The sequence below is a fragment of the Alligator mississippiensis genome, chromosome 10, assembly GCF_030867095.1.
Source record: "Alligator mississippiensis isolate rAllMis1 chromosome 10, rAllMis1, whole genome shotgun sequence".
In the NCBI taxonomy this organism is placed as follows: domain Eukaryota; kingdom Metazoa; phylum Chordata; order Crocodylia; family Alligatoridae; genus Alligator; species Alligator mississippiensis.
Window position 1 is genome coordinate 14,921,684 of NC_081833.1, and position 17,224 is coordinate 14,938,907.

The window sequence follows — 17,224 nt, forward strand, 5'->3', positions numbered from 1 at the left end:
GCACTGCATACCCAGCCTATTCCATGGACCATCATGGTCCACAGCCCACAGTATGGGAACCTCTGCCTTGTATGCTTATACTCTGGAGCTTCCAGAAAATTGTTAAGCTATTCAGAAAAGCTAGCGGGATTGAACTTGCTTTAGATGTGATATCTTAGTGTCTTCTTTTAAGATGTGTAAAATTTGAAACAAAATATCACATCAATAACCAATTTTCTTAATGTTTTTATTATTTCAGCATTTAAGTTAAATATTCTTGTTCTGTGTTTACAAGCTAAATGCAACAACATTGCCAAGCCAAAAAGAGACGTGGATTATAAACGGGCCAGTCCAGTTCACAGAAACCAAATGTAAACAGTGGGAAAGGCGAAAATTAACTGATTTTAAAAATCAGTGCTGATGGATCATGATTCTGCTGAATATCTTTGCCAGATGCACACAGGACCCATGAGGTCTTGCTGCCCTTCTGTGACATTTGTAGTCCTACTATGCTCAGAAGAGGGCGTTTGTCTGAGGCTGGTGTTTCTGTAACTCATTGGTTAAAGTTGTAAATAGTCAAGGCACGTCTGGGGGAAGAGAGTATGAAACTTTACTAAGGATGTCAAACCCCCCCCCCCCCCCCCCCCAAAAAAAATTGAGAAATATTTTTTGTCAGACATAATCCGTAGAAAATGCAGTTGGCAAGAGCCATGCAGTGCATTCCCACAGTCGGGAGAGGGATTTACATCTCCTCATATCAGGATACCATGCAGAATTTCCTCAGCCATACTTGGCTTTCAAAATATTGCTGAACCCTCCACAAGTTCATACCCTAAGTTATGATTTTATTCTTCTCCAGCTTCATCACATTTCGTTCTTGTGCATACCTGGACAAGAAGCACACAGTGTTTGGCAGGTAAGTGAAGGATCACAGTTATATCACACACATCGTTTATTCCATAGACTTTGAAGGCACAGAGGTGAGTCTGGTAATTTTTATGCATGTGTTGAAAAAAATTCTGGTTTGAGATAGAATTTGACCTTGCCTACTTGGGCTTCAGTTGTCAGATATTTCTCCTTTTCATCAGCTGACTTCCTACATGTGCTCATTGGTGTGAGGCCAGGATTGCACTTTTCAATACATACTTCTGTTCATATCTCTTTTCTCCTTTCCCTGCTATTGTGGGAAACCATGTTCGTCATTGTCTTCATTATGATCAAGTGACCAGCATCCTGCCAGCCAGTGTTCAGATGCTCCCTTTGTCATCAGACCTCTCCCTCTTTCCTTTCATCCCCATAAGTTCCCTGATTATTGTGATCTCATCTTCTGCCTCTGGGGGAGTCAGGATAGAGTAGTCAACACCATCTCTAATCATTTATACACACTCATTACTGTGACACAAGTGATTTACTTCTTCAGCACCGTGCCTTCATCCCTTCAGGAACTGTCAGTCAACAGGTCAGGCATGTCCTACGGCTTCCTTTGTGAATGCTTAGAGCCACTCTTCTTGGGCTTTGCTGTTTCACTGTCCCCTGTCATTACTACTGTGGACTATGGTACAATGACAAAATGTCGGTACAGGGAGTGTCAGACCTCCAAGGACCATCTCATGTCATGAAGCATCCAGTATTCCCCAGCGTTTCACCCACCTAAGCTATCCTATTGTGAAGGCAAGGTATAATAATGGAGATTTGTTTTTTAAAAAAGGCAGGGGGTAGAGAGCAAACAGTACCTAATAGTATTTTCTACCACTGCTGCAGGTACAAGTACTGAGAATAGATTATAATAAATCATGCGAAGCTGTTTTAATGAACCTGTCAAGACACTGGTAGATATGTTGAATTTTATTAGTCTGTTCCACTGGTAGGTCATTGGAATCTTAGGATCATTCTTTTTTTTTCTTTAACTGTAATTTTTTATTTATTCTTCTGATTTTATCCAGCTTGAAAGTCAGCAACTTTAAAAATGCATGTGGCCCTCCATTTGGTTAGATGTTATACAGCAGTGTCACATTATACACAAGACGTTTTCCTTTGCTCTTCCCCATCCATCCCATCTGCTCTGTGTGTAGGTTTCTTGGATTGCTTACATTTTGTGTGTCCAACCGAGGCCAGCACATTATTGGAAGTGACCACAATATTAATAGTTTAGCTGACTATCAGTGTTATAAAACTGACCCTGTGGGAATTGGCTCTCTAAATTACTCTTCTTCTTGCCTCTCTAATGGGTCTATCAATAAAATGTAAAGCTCCCTAATTACTTTGTGTGAGATAACTGGATACCCAAGTGTCCTGCTCCATAGTCCATCTGGATAATATTGGTAGCTCAGTGTGAGTGTATGCCAGTGGTAATTGCAATATCAGTAAATAAAAACTTGTCTTTACCATGGAGTTAATACCAAGCTGTAATTTGTCCACTTGCACGAAAAGGCCTTAACTCCAGTAGTGTGGTACTTTTATGCGGGAGCTGGCTGGTTGTTGTAGCCGGGGAGTCTTGGCTAAAGCTTGAGTTAACATAGCTCATCAGCTAACAGAACTACTCTCCAGTTCCAGATGCAGACAAACTGGGCTCAAGTCCTGGCAGTCCAGTTACGTCCATGTACAGTAAAAGCTGTGTTATTCGGCACTTCACCATCCAGAATGCTGTATTAACTGGCATGCCGATTGACATGGCAAAAGCAAAAACACCTGCCGATCAACATGGCAAAAGCAAAACCGGAAGTCCCACCGTGGCACTTCCGGTTTCACCACCGCAAGCTGAGTCCCACTTCTTCCTCGTGGACTGTGGCCCAGGACAAAGCAGGCTGCTTGGGGCCCCGCTCCTTGTCCCCCAGCACAGTGATGCCAGGGAGTGAAAGCCCTGGTGCACTGGATGTGGGGGGGGGGTGGCCCAAATGGGCCAAGATGCCTCCAACCTGCAGGGCTGGAGATGAGTATAACTCTCAGATAACCAGCATATTTGATTAACCAGCACCCCCCATTCCCCATGGATGCTGGATAACAGAGCTTTTAATGTACCTGGGAAAGGACAGATAGACAAGTTCTCCCACAATTTACCAAGAAAGGATTGAGAGAGGCTCAGCTTACAGTAGTGCAAAGATGTGAAATGTGTTCACAGACCTCTCAGCATCACACACAAGAGTTTGAAACACTCCAAAACCACTCCAGTGCTGTCTCGCACTATTCTGCTCTTACTGGAGCTAGGCTATCTTGAGACTAACCTGAATGTATTTCTGCAGCGGGAATCTACCCTAAGGTATATTTTTCAAAGTAGCTTTATGAAGCATTCTGTAATAAAAAGCCTGTTGCTATCTGTCTTTATTTTAGAATAATATAAACAGAAGCCCAGAAGAGAGACTATCTGTGACTGAAACTCTAGCTTCAATTTGCCATGTGAAATCTATGCATCACAAAGGTTTTTGGCACTACCTGCTCTTATATTAGGTAATAGATATCATCTATATATTTACAAGCAATATTTGAGGGAGAGAGTTAAGATTTATAGCAACTTCATGGAATTCCCTTGTTTCAATGGGTTTGAAATTGGATCATAATACTCCGATATAGTGGGCTGTTATGGATTCACCATAAGATCTGAAGAAGACTTGTTTTGGTTACAGTGCAATTGCTAATACTTTCTATGAATCAAATTCTGACCTCAGCTACTGCCATGCAACTCCTGTCCACAGTAATAGTTTTCACATATGTAGTTCATATGTCAAATTTGCCCTATTTAATTTTTGAAGAACTTTTAAGCAACTTGCCTTATTCCTGAAAAGAATGGGGGGAAGAGGGGAAGAAAGACCCTTTTTTATAACAAGGGAGGAGAGCAATATTGAAAAATTCCTTCTCTTGAGAAACTGCTTTAATTCGTGTCACTACAGGTTAAAAATCAAAGCTTTGCCTAGTAGCAGGTGTTTGGAGTGTGAGGCATTGGATTACGACGGTGTTTTGTACAAAGCTTACAACGGTGTTTTGTACAAAGCTTTGCCTGGGGCATTGGGAATATGAAAACCTAGCACGTGTGTCTGCCTCATGCAGAATGTTTTAAGTCACTGGAGAGTGTTGGTGGGATCCAGTTTTCTGGGGAAGCCTTTAGTGACAGTGTTATTAGCCAGCAACAGTAGTGACAATGGATGTTATGTGAAGGCCCATAATGTAATAGAAGGTAATCTGGGCATGAAAGGGGAAGCAAACTGAGAGATGAAAAAGAAGAAAATGCCTTTGTGTGAAGTTGTATTATGAGTTATGCGAATTCCTTGCTGTAGCAGTTGCCTAGTTTAACTCAGTAATTACCATCTCAAGTGATTGGCAGCAAAGTGTCTGACATTAAAAATGCTAAAGGCAAGAATTTCTTTGGGCGATATCTTTTATTGGACCAACTACATAGTTGGGATAGTTAGACAAGTTTTTGAATACAAGACATTCTTCATCAGGTCATGTCTTGCATTCAAAAGCTTGTCTGACTTTACCCCAACTATGCAGTTGGTCCAATAAAAGATATCAATCACCCAAAGAAATTCTTGCCTTTAGCATTTTGGAAGCCTACAAGTGCCTCAGTCACTATAATAAAATAAATTCTAAGTACCTATACATTTTGGTATTTGATTTTGGGTTTTTTATCATGGAAAATCAAAGCTCTCCCTGTGCCCTTGGCTCACCAAGATGCAGGTCCAGGCCCCTCACTCCCTGCCCAGCAGCAGCAGCAAGGGGCACAACTCTGCGCCACTGCTCCTGCTGCTGCTGGGTGGGCAGGGGATGCTTCACCAGGGCATCGCAGGGTTTGCAGCAGCAAGGAGCTTTCCTGTCCAGCCCCACTCTGCGCTGCTGCTCCAGGTCCCACCCGCTGGGCTGCACAGGCACTGAGGGGAGGGCAGCAGGGCAGGGAGCCTCAAGCCTGCAGTGGGCAGCCTGCCTCCGTCCCACACACAAATCTATAGGGCACATGCCCTCCCACCCTGCCCAGGAGTATGCAAAGTGGCAAGGAGCCAGCCCCCCCCCCTCGCCCCCCCAGATGTGCTCCTCTCCCCCCCCCCCCAAACTTACCTATGGGACCTGCTCTCCAGGCTGCCTGGCAGCCATGTGCATGTGTGAGTGCGCATGCACACATGACGTCCCCTACCTGACTGCCTTCCTCCCGCTCCCCCCAACCCCTTGCAGGCTGGAACTCTGTCAGCCTACACAGAGCTCTTTGCAAAAGTGGAAAAGCCGCGTTTCTCCATTAAAATAAAAAATCTGCGTTTTTCTCAGTTAAAAGGGAAAATCCGCATTTTTTTTTTCTGTTTTTTTTTCCCCCACGGGAAATAGAAAACCCCAGATCCCTGATGATGAGGAGGGGAAACTCCCCATGTCTGATTTTATCTAAGGAGAAAATCCTGCCCCCTTTGGCTTTGGAGGGCTCCAGAAGCAGAGGATTTGTGTGCGAGTGGAAGGGATCACATGTTAGATCTGAACCCGTTGTGTGCAGCAGAGCCCAAATCCTCATGCAGCAGGATGTGGGGAAAGGAGACAGGAGGAAAAGTAAAAGTGGCACCAATAAGTTACTTCCATGTGCATCCTCTGGTTTACAGGCCAGGTGCTTCGGTATCACCAGCACTACAAGCAGCAGTGCTGTTTTCACCACACCTTGGCAGTGTCTGAGAAGAAACCCTCTTGTGTGAAGGGAAAGGGCAGTCCCTCTTGTGCCCAGCCTGTCTGCTGCAGTGTAGTCCCAGATTAGCTTTTCTAGCCATGCTGGTTTTTATTCAGTGCCCCTCATTGCTGTATCTGAGCCTGAAGATTAAACCTTTCTGCTGGGCTGAGCTGCTTTGGCTACACTCAGGTTATATGAGATCTTTATGGAGGTTTCTCTGCCTAATACATATTTATAAATACATGTGCTTTTTTTTTTTTTTTTTAAGAAACAGGATCTTGAGAGGGAATACTTCCCAAAACAAAGATGTTTCTTCCTGGTCCATGTTTTTGTTCCTTATTACAAATTCCAAGCACATTCCTACATTGTCTTTTGTGCAAGAAACTGTAGCATCTTGGACCAGTGCCATCTACAACACTGCAGGAGGCTTAATTCATATAATTCAGAAAAACAAAAGGAGTGAGAAAAGTGCATATTAGACAGTAGCGTGTGGATGTTATTGAAGAAAACAAGTCATATTGGCCAGTAGCAGAAAATCAGCTGCTAAATTGATTTTGTTATTGGATTTGCTATTTGGAAACCTTTTTATTAGTGTTTGCAAGGCTTATGGGAAGGCACTTTTCTTTTGGGAGGCAGAACTAAATCATGTAGCAGTGAAGCTTTGATTGGCATCTGTAAATAAGCAGATGTCACTTTTGGTTTATGCAGAGATGCTGGTACCGACTACCAGGCAGGATTAATAATATGCCTAATAAAGAGGACAAAAAGAAAGCAACATTTTCATTGAGATGACTGCTACATTCAGTGTCACACAGTTTACTGCACTTAGGGTATTCAGCTGCCACACACAGAAACAACAGAAACCAGAAGGTGGATTTGCAGAGATGGGACAATTTTCTAGTACCACATTGATGCAGTTTGCAAACATTTATCTTGGAAGAGTTAAGGCTATATTTCTTCACAAAGTAACAAAGATAATTGAAACATACCTGTCTGCACAGTTAAATGTGATGTAACATTTATCTTGCTTTACTGAAAATGTAACAAGCTTTTGTAATCCTGAGGGATGCCGAGTTATATGTGCAGGTAGGATGGTCACTTCTCAGCCTATTCTGCATTTTGTAAATATAGCTCTATGTGCAGTTTTACCAGCTGTCCCTATAAGCACAGCTCTCTTCCAGGTCCTCGTTATAGGCTGCCAGCTGATCAGAGCTATTTTAATAACGAGGGAGCTAACTAGCTCAATCTAGGACAAGTTATGAATGACACCCTATACAGTAAATTAAAGTACTTATAAAGCAGAAGGGCAGGGGTAGATTTGTACCTGGTAGACTAACCAAAGTAAATGTAGATGTGTGTGTGTGTGTATGTGTGTGTGTGTGTGTAGTACAAGCTTTTGTGAGCTGAACCTCACTTCATCAGATCCTGTGAAAGGACATGCAAAAAGTAAAGTATAAGAAAGAAGTTACAATACAAAAGACATGCGAAGTTCAGAGATAGTCGAAGCAGTTAAACCTGTTTCCACCACCATCCTATTTAGTCTGTTACACACTAAACTTAGCACAAGTGATGCTGAATGAGGAAGGATAATGCTGTATGATTAGCTGTGGTTTGTATGCTGCATTTATGATATTTAAAGGATGAAACAGAATGTTGACTGGAAGTTGTGGTGTTTACTTTTTGGTGTAATGTAATGGATGTACAAAGCTCCCTATGTTGGGACTCAGGGATTTATTAGGGAAGCAGATTTACCCTTCTAGCTAAAATTGAGTGAAACATGAGTTTAATACTCCAGCCTCTGCTGTGTCCTGCTCTAGCATTCTTCTCATCTAAGAATCTTTTTTTCCATGTGATCTTGTTTCTTTGTGAGATATACTGTGACCCTTTTGTCTTTATGCACAAGGTTTGTGTTGTAAAACAGGCAAATATTTCAGTGGTTTCTCTAGCATGCTTGTTCATCCAGTGCACTTGGGGTAATCACTTTAATGGGCGTCAGTGTATTGGCTTGGCATGTTGAATCTTGTCATGTTGATTTTTGTACTGAGCGTAACTTCATGAGGTTTGACATTAACAGCATATAATGAAGGTTGTATTGTATGAGCAATGTTTTTTCAGTCTGAATATCTGTCCTTGTCTTTTTCTTACATTCATCTCTTCAGTTAGGTAAATAGGGAAAAATCAATAAAATCCCTTTAAATCTCAGTTTTTGAGGTTCACTTAGAATGGCTAATCTTCTGTAACCAGCTATCAGCCATTAGGGCTGTGCGAAACTTTGGTCCCTGATTCGATTCAGTGCAGATTCGGCCCAATTCGGTTGTTGAATCCAAATTGAATGAGAGGATCCTTTAATCTCTCTGAATCAATCAAATCAGAACCCTGCGATCCTAGGGCGGACATAGCATCCCACAGGATTGCGGGGGGCTCCCCAGCGTGCTCGGCAGCAGACCCAGAAATGGACCAGAAGCACTTCTGGTTGACTTCTGGGTCAACTGGGGAGTGCGCAAGGGCCCCCCCCTCCCCCTCCCCCCCCAGCTCAGCAACTGGTGCCTCCTGGGTCTGGGGCAGCACCCAGGGTTCCCCCGCGGCTGATCACTGAGGGGGGGCCCCCAACACGCTCCCCAGCAGACTCAGAAGTGGACTGGAAGTACTTCTGGTTCACCTCCGGGTTCTCCACTGAGCATGTGGAGGCCCCTCTCTCTCCCCCCCACACTCCTGTGGGACACTACGTCCACCCCAGCATCGCAGCATTCATGAGTCGTGCTGGTACCTCGAGGTATGTAAAAAACAAAAAAACAAAAACTATTTAAAGCTGTATCTGTGGCTGAATTGCTGATTCTCTGAACCAGCATCAAATCGTCAGATTCAGATTTGGCCGAATCGAATTGGGAACAGTGATCCAAATCAACGAATCAAGTCACTGTCCTTGATTCGGGCTGGATCCGAATCTGAATTGAATATGGCCTGCTTTGCACACCCCTATCAGCCATTAGTGTTTTGATTAATGGGTAACTTGGTTTCTATCCAGCTATGACCCATGCAATTGGGTATCGTTGGATAAGAAGTTGTGTCAAAGAATATGCAGTGTTACATGCATGCTTTTGCCAAACCAGATTTTTTTATTTAGTGCTACTCCTGCTGGGAATGCCCTCTCCCATTCCTTCCACCTGAGAATCCATGAAAGACAAGGCAGATCATGACCCTAGATCTGTACTTAATTCCCTGCCTCTTGCTCAGATGGGGTGTGGACCTTTGTACCATTTAAGAGCCTGATAGTGAGAGGGATATATCTCAGCTAACAGAAGCTAGTTGATTAGCCAGACACCATTTAAAAAGATGGACTTGAACATCCTCTGATGAAAATTCAGGGCTGCATTTCATGAAGGGAAAAAAGCTGAAATCGTCACTAGATTTTTTGGTCCTACTAGTAACAAAACAAGTAACCTGCTACCTGGTTCATGAGCCAGATCCCATCCTGCCTGCCTTCCATATCTGGCACCATGCAAACCTGATCTTGCCCTGCACCAACTGAGTGCCTCCCACCTACCAGATCTGGCTGCACACTTGCACAGTCTGATGTGTAGGGTCATATTATCCAACCCCTGGGGCTCGCCACAGGTCTGGAAATTTGCCAGCAGGGGAGTGGCAATTAATGCTGCCCCCGCTCCCCCACTACCAAATTTTCGGACCCTCAGGGAGCCCTTGCAGGCCTGAAGATTAAGCTGTTCAGACTGGATCTGACCTGTAGGCCAGGGCTTGAGCACCCCTGTATTACTATTTATTATTCTAATAATAGTGTACTGTTTAATATTAATTATAAATGAATAATTAATATTATGTATGTGTATTTGTACAAATACATATGTATATGTACATACATATGCACACATATACATATGTGTATGTATATGTACCCAATGCACACCTTGTGAAATGCCCAGGAAACTGCTGACATGACTTTCCATTCAATATTGGTCTTTCCTAATGTAGGATATGTAATCTTGGGTATGGGAATATTTTATTGAAATTTGCAATTTTGAGTTGATGGCTGCTTTAAATTATCAAAACCTAATTAAATAAAAACACAGAAATGATAATGAAGGAACTGTTGCTTAGACAATCCTCCAGTATCAAATAATAAATGTGCTTTAGGAGCAACTAAAAATACAGAGAACATAATCTTAAACTGCACATTAATCTTCAGCTCCATAAGTGAGTATGAGGCATCAGCCTGGAGGAGGATATTAAAATTGGATTTCTTACAGATCAAGTCAGAAGTGCGTGCAGGGTCTTCGGAGCCCGGTGGCACTCTGGGGAGATTTCCCCCAAGCGCTCTGCACAGAGCAGCAACTGAACTGAGGCTGCTGCAGCTTGCATAGATATGTCCTTGTTAACAACTGTTCAAAGCTGTGACCCAACTACAGGACATTACAGAATCTCTCAGTTTTCACCCTTAAGAATCTGCCAAAGTTCTGCAGCAAAATTTCAGGAGGACTGCATTGGGGCAAATATTTAATAATAATTTGGGCTTGGATTATTTTATCATTTTCTGGACCTGGGTCTTGTTTTTATGTCCTCTCTTTTGCCTGGTCTGTCCACTGTTTTTGAACCGGTTTTGGGGAAGTAGATGGTATTTTTACCACCATAGTTATGCCAGCACAGCCCCTAGTGCATACACACAGCTATAATGGTTTACAGATGCCATTTAAATGGTATAAGTGCATTCCCATCCCTGTATAGAACAGGGTCGTACAAAGTCTGCTGCACTTGGCATACTCGGCTGCTCCACAGAAACAACTGAAAACAGAAGGTAGACTTGCAGAGATGAACCAGTTTCGGGCACCATGTTAGTGTAGCTGCACAGTGCATGTATTGCCATAAACACATCTATACAGGTAAAACAGCATCCGTGTTGTATAGATGGAATGGCTTTTGTGCATTGACAAGACCTTAGCGATAAAGAAAACGTACCTTGCTCTCAGGAGCCCTGTAGTGCAAACACTCAGTTTCAGTCATTCTCATTTGGTTAAAATAAAAGCCTTATATGTAAATACAGAGCGTCAGGGTAGACATTACAAGGCTTGCTGTATGTGGTGGTTTAATCATTACCCAGCATGTACACTGTCTCAACTGCCCAAACAAATGGTGGTTTCTTTGGCAGGGGAAAGAGGGGGAAGGAGTGATAATATCGGTATCGAGATGGCTTGTTGCCATTGTGAAGGATTTTTGTCTCATTAGAACTCAATAGAACTGTGTGTCTGTCAAAGATGTACAAGGCCAAGGAAATGAGATTAGAAATGTGCAGTATCTCGCTTTTCACGAATGATGATACATTGATGTACGTTGGGCTGCTCTTTATGTTTTGACAGAGACAGTTGCACCTGAAGGAGCTGAGCTAATGCATGATGTTCTAGGCACAAATGTATAGCGCTATGACACAAAAAAAAGAAAAAGATACTGGGTCCCTGGTTTGACTCATACTGCATAGTTTTTCTCTGTGGTGCCCTGAACTTTCATGATGCTTTCTTGAGAACAGATGTTGCACAACATATAAAGAATTTGGGTTTCATTCTTAACGTTTAAGAAGATAACTTGTTATGCTGCATTAAATGTATAAATAACACTTCTGACTAAAAGCTACTTTTAAAAAATCCCATGCAAGAAACCCAAAACTGCTGTCTTTTTAACATAATTTGATATTTTACAGAAACCTAGGATGAGGGGTTTGGTGCGGGGGGAATTTCAAAGGCTTTCAATAAGCCTGAAGCAAAGATTAAAAATAGGTGAATTCTGTTTACCTAGGAAATACTATCCTTGTTTGTTGCTGTTTGCATATTGAGGATGAATTGTGATCATGATGCTTATATGTATATGGATGTGTGAAGATGGCTTGTTAACCAGAAAATTCTCTCAGCCTTTGTGAAAGGGCAGATAGACTAAACCTGCTAACCATCTGGCTTCCTGAGAGAAAATGCATTAGCTCTGAGTCTTACAGGCTTCCTTCCCTGTGAGCTAACCAGTTGCAGGAGTTCTGAACTTGAGTGAGGCGCTTCCTGGCAGCATTAATAAACCATTGCATGCACAAAGGCCAATCCATACTTCACTTAAGTCAGTGGAAGCCTCTCACCTAGCACACCAGAAAGCTTATTTCTTACCATTGTGTTTTAGGTTATAGAGTTGGTTGGATTTTTTTACAAGATTTTTGCTATCAGAAAATGCCAGTTAGTCAAATGCAAAATAATTTGTGCAAACATGCCCATGCGAAGAACCCAGCCTGCGGGCAGAATGCCTGCCAGGCACATTTTTGTCAGAAACCTGCCTGGTTTTCTGGGAGCCTGTCTGCCCAGCTCTTTGACAGCCACCTTGAAAGTCTGTGTTGAAATCAGAAGCCCAGGGAGTCCAGGGACCGTGGTCCCAGGGCAGTCCCACCATGCAAGCTGCCGTGGGGCCAGGGCCCTCAGGGTTCCAGACTCCCGGAGCAGCTGGGTCTTTGGGCTACCTGATTTTTGTAGCCTGCAGAATTGCCTGACCTGGGGGCCTGGCAGCTCTTGATTCCTTCATTCTAGCAGAAGCTTCCAGTGCTCTGACTCCTTGCTGTGACAGGGAGCAAGGAGGCCAGTCTAAGTTTAAAATTTACCAGCAATGAAGAATCCCCCTAACCCTTGATGAGTTGTTTCAGGTTCTAAATACTGTTACTGATGAACATCTTCACTGTACTTCTAATCTGAATCCTTTTCTGGCTTTCACAAGAGTCAATAGTACAAGTTGCACTTTTTGTCTCCTAGATTGAAGAGCCCTTTACCAAAGGTTTTTCTTTCTCTATGCAGACGATTACAGTTTTTCATCAATTCATCCCAAAGCATTTTTCTTTGACAAACTAAATTGATTGAGTTCCTGAAATCTTTCACTGTAAGGCATATTTTCTGACCCCTTAATCATTTTGTCTTCTGTACACTGCCACCAAGTAATCACTTTTTTTTTCTTGAATTGTGAACACCACAAGTGAACCTAGTATTCAGGCACTGCTCATGAGAGCATGTTACAGGAGTACCTTTCCTACCCTAGTTTCTCCTGCTCATATATCCAAGGATCACATTAGTCTTCTTGGGCACAGCGCTGTTACTGGGAGCTCCCCCACGACCTGCAAGGCTGTGAAGCCCTAGGTTCCCACGACAGTCGTGTGTTGTGTTGTCGTCCCTGTCCGTCATGTTGTTTCGTGTCGCGTCCGTCCGTGCCGCGCGGCCCCCCCTGGTCTGTAAGTATGACCTGCCCTCTTTGTTCCTAGATGCATGTATTTTCATTTGGCAGTATTAAAACGCATGGAGTTCCTGTACCCAGTTTACCAAACAATTCTGTTTGCTCTGTATCAGTGATCTGCCCTCTTCCTAATCTCTCTCTCTCTTCTGGAGACTTAATTGATTCATTACATATCAATAATAATAATAATTTTAAAACAGAAATTAAGCTGCCTGGGTCCAAGACCTGATCCTGGCAGGACCCCACTGAAAACTTACCCATTCAGTGATGATTCCCCTTTCTCGGTTACATCACAAAACCTATCAGTTTGCTATGTTTTAATCTATTTAACACGTGCCATGTTAATTTTGTGTCATTATACTTAGTCAAAATGTCAAGTGACTTGCAGAATCTACTGAATCAGTGCTATTATTTTCATCAACTTAATTTATAAACTCAAAGAAATGAGGTTTGTTTGACACTGTGTAGTTTCCATAAGATGTTGTTGATTTCTTCACCTTAATTCTTTATTTAATAGTCCTGTATGACCCAACACATGTTTTTGCCTGGGATTGATGTCAGGATGACAAGTGTGTTATTACCAGGTCATCCTATTTACTATTTTGGAACATTTATGATACTGAAATATAATTTCTGATTTCTGTTTGCTACCCTCAGTGACCCCTTTTTGCCATTCATTATATCTAGTTTTCTGCTTCTCATAGTTGTATTTCTATCCCCCTTAATTCTGGATGTTGCTCTTCTGTTTTTCCTTCTCTTCCTCCTTCTCCTTTTCTAAATTGTGGTGTTATTACCTTCTTTTTCCTGTTTAAATTCTTTCTTGTAACTGGCTTAGGCTTGCAATTGTTTTGTATGGTCCACAGCTCAGGGTGGTCCTACTGAGAATCACCTGGGAAGTCCCCAGAAATACCTGATTCCCACAGCCTGTGGAGCCCTCTGGCTTGAGAGTCTGGCAGCAAGGGGAGCAAGCTGGCCCCAAAGGCAGAAACCTTGGTCCCAGCTCCTTGCCCATCAGGGTGGCATGTCAGTTTGTCAGCAACACGTTGCATGTGTTGGCATGTCCCGTATAGAATGTGAGGGCTTTCAGGTCTGTGAAAATGCTGTAGTTTTTTGGTTTTTTTTCTCATTGCCAGACAAAGAATTTCTGAAAACTTGAATATAGTTGCAGAATCAAAGTTCAGTTTATTGGCTGTGTTTAGTGTGTTTTTCTTGAGGTCTCATTAGGTATTAAGGGAGCCTCCAAAGCTGCACCTATAAAGTTAGCAAGTGTGCCCATTTATGTTAGCAGTCAGATTTGTAGCAGACTTCTGTGCGTATCTCTGCTGATGACTGGCATGCATGTATAGAAGAAAGTTACTCGGATTTTGCAAGCACAAGTTTGTGTCTTTGACATTCAGTTTAACTTCAGGTCCAATTCCCATGTCTAAGGAAAGATCTTCTCTTTGATATTGAATTACATCTAAAGTTTTCCATATCTTATTATTGATTCTTCAGAAGTTAATTTCAACATTCGGATATTTTGATGGGGAAAAGTACAGAAAGGATTGCGTAACATAAGGGCTTCAAAAGTGTAAGGGTATTTTGAGGAGTGTAGAAAACTCTAAGCCAACTTGTAATTTATTTTTTGGAAGAGGCCTCAGATTTGTATATGTTGACCAAAAGAGAGAAAACTGGACCTGTTCCTTCTAGCTCAGCCTGTCTTGTCAGTCTTGACATGATCCCCCCTGACCTGGTGGTGTTTCCTTGTAGGAACTGCCATTAAGAAACACACAAAAAAATGAGTTTGGAGTAACCACTCTAGTCTGCGTGGAGCGTTCTCGTCTTCACTGTAATGTTGATCCTAGTGTGCTGCTAGGTGTTGCTTTGCATTCATTGCCTAATTCTGTGAGTATACATTTAGTGAAGTCATTATTTGCCATTATATTTTTAGGGCTTCTTTATCTAAGTACAATTTGTGCCTATAGCGACCTGTTATTTACTTAACGCCTGGTGAGGCTGTTTTGATTTTGGTCTATGGTGCCTGCTTGATGCGAGGTGGTTTTATATTTTGGGAGGGGAGGAGGTCAGATTTTCCCTTACTTTATCCAAGTTAAAGAACTGAGATGAAGCATAACCAGGAGGCATATTTAGAATTTGTTATAGAGATCATCTCCTCCTGTTAAGATTCAAAATTCCCTCACACCCTAATCTTGTTATTCTGCTTCTAAATATCTGTTTGACACTGCAAGATATTCTGCTTCCAATCTAAAATTGCTGCATCTTAAGACTAAAATGCTAAGAAATTTTATGGTAGAACCCAAAGTCAGTTCATTTTTACAGTGATTTGTATTGTAACTTGTATTGATTCCAAGTTTGGCCTTAGCAAATCAAGGTCTTGCTATTCTGATCAAATCCTTTTTAGTCTGACTTGATGAACATGTGCACACCGTGCACTTGACCACAGAGACATTCCAGGAAGCGAGTAAGATGACCATCCATTAGGAATAGTTTCCACTATTAAGAAATAAACCTGCAACAGTAGCTGCAATGCTTTCATCCTTGCAGTATCCAGTATCTTTTCAGCACTGTGATGGATAAATTCAGGTAATTTAACAGTATCAGATTGGCCTGCGTGTGGCTTCTAGGTGTGTTGGGCGGCTCTTTCCTTTTCACCAGACCCTAAATGAGTAAAGATGGAATTTGAGTTCTTGTGTTGACTTATTTTTTATATTTTGTAATTGGGGCCTAATCCCACAACACTCTTAGGCACATGCTTGGCACGGATAAAGAAAAATCAGGTAAATAAGAATAGTCATGGATAAAGCAATTCCAGATGGTAAGATGTCCAGCCAGGAGAAAGCTACTTCATCAATGAGAGCAGTAGTCGGGTAGGGAGTACAGCTAGTGGAGGGACTGTACCTAATCTGGCTAATGTAAAGATATTGGGAAACCAACCAAAGGAACTAGAACTCTTGGTGCAGGATGTGAAACCAGATATTCTCAAGGTAACAGAAATGTTGGGGAGGAGCAATCATGGCTGAAACAGGCATGAAAGAGTGCGCTTGTTGTTTAGGAAAGGCAGACGTAAGGCTCAGCATGTTTGAGGTAGCATTATACATTGATCTGGTAAAGACATGAGAGCGCTTGAATGAAAATTTGTTTGGGTTGAACTTGTTGTGGAGAAGAATAGGAAAAGCTCAACGGGAGTAGCACCAGGGGCCTGCTAGACCCCCCTGGTCAAATTTGAATCTGCACAGAAGTCTCTAATTTGTTAGAGATCTATGAAGAATTGTCATTGAGAGACTAGGGTCTCAGTCATATATTGGAGAAGAAATGCTGTTGATAATGGCAGCTGCCAATTATCCTTGTGCACGACTGTAAGTGAGGTATTACCCATAGAGATAAGGAAGCATTCATGCAATTGTGTAAGACATTGGTGAAACCTCATCTGGAATATGCTGTATAGTTCTGGTCAACAGAAAGGGCTGCTGGGGAGGTCAGGGAAGTGGAAAGCTCATCTTACAACAGCTAACTAAAAGTCTGGAAAATGAAGGCTGTAGGGGAGGACATGATTGCTTTCCTTAAATAGGCTGGTAGTAGGGTAAGCAGCAGAGAGAGAAAAGCTAAAGGACAAATGTTTGCACAGAAAATGGATTTAAACTGTCCTGAATGAATGTAAGTTAGAAATTAGGAGTGAGATTCTGGAACAGCCTTTTAATGGGAATAGAGAGAGCAGTAAACCTACATTTTTTGTGTTTAAGTCTAAACTTGATCAATTGAGAATGGGTTTAGAGTCCAAACCCTGGCTAAAGTGGTTTCTTCCAGCCTTGTTCCAAATGCAGACAATGCGAGCAGTTCCACTGAATTCACTAACTTGTGCTTGAAGCTAAGTGTGTCATTAAGTACCTTGCTTAATTGGGGCTTTAACTGATTATAAGGTACCCACTGTTAGACTGAAAGATATGTCTACATGTGCAATAAACAGGCCTGAATAAACTCTGGCACAGTTTGCACCAGATTTTATTGCTCCTGGGCGCACTGTTTGTAAATGTGCCCAAAACCACAGCACGTTGAGCTGGGGTGGAGCAGCCCTGGCTGCCAGGGGACCCCAGGGGTCAGCCCACCAGCCTGAGATTGCTCCAACCCAGCTCAGTGTGCTGCAGGGAGGGGCTGGCTGGCGCACAGGGGTGCTTCAGGGTGGGTCTCACTGGCAGGCAACCCCTGCACTGAAGCACCTTGGTGCCCCAGCCAGCCCCTCCCCACAGCACTTTGAGCTGGGTTGGAGCAGAGTAAATAACTGCTGTAGGCTAGTACTTGTCTGGCAGTGCTATCCTATGGTAGAGTGAATTAGTTTACTGTGTCCTAATAGATTGCTCATGT

The 17,224-nt window shown here is 42.6% G+C and overlaps 1 protein-coding gene across 1 annotated transcript in view; it reads left to right on the forward strand.

Moving 5' to 3' along the window:
- Positions 1–17,224, forward strand: part of PPIL2 (peptidylprolyl isomerase like 2) — a 135,570-nt gene that overhangs the window by 113,805 nt on the left and 4,541 nt on the right. The window contains exon 16 of the mRNA XM_019486583.2: positions 839–895. Coding sequence (XP_019342128.1) covers positions 839–895 — 57 coding nt within the window. The remainder of the gene's footprint in view (positions 1–838; positions 896–17,224) is intronic.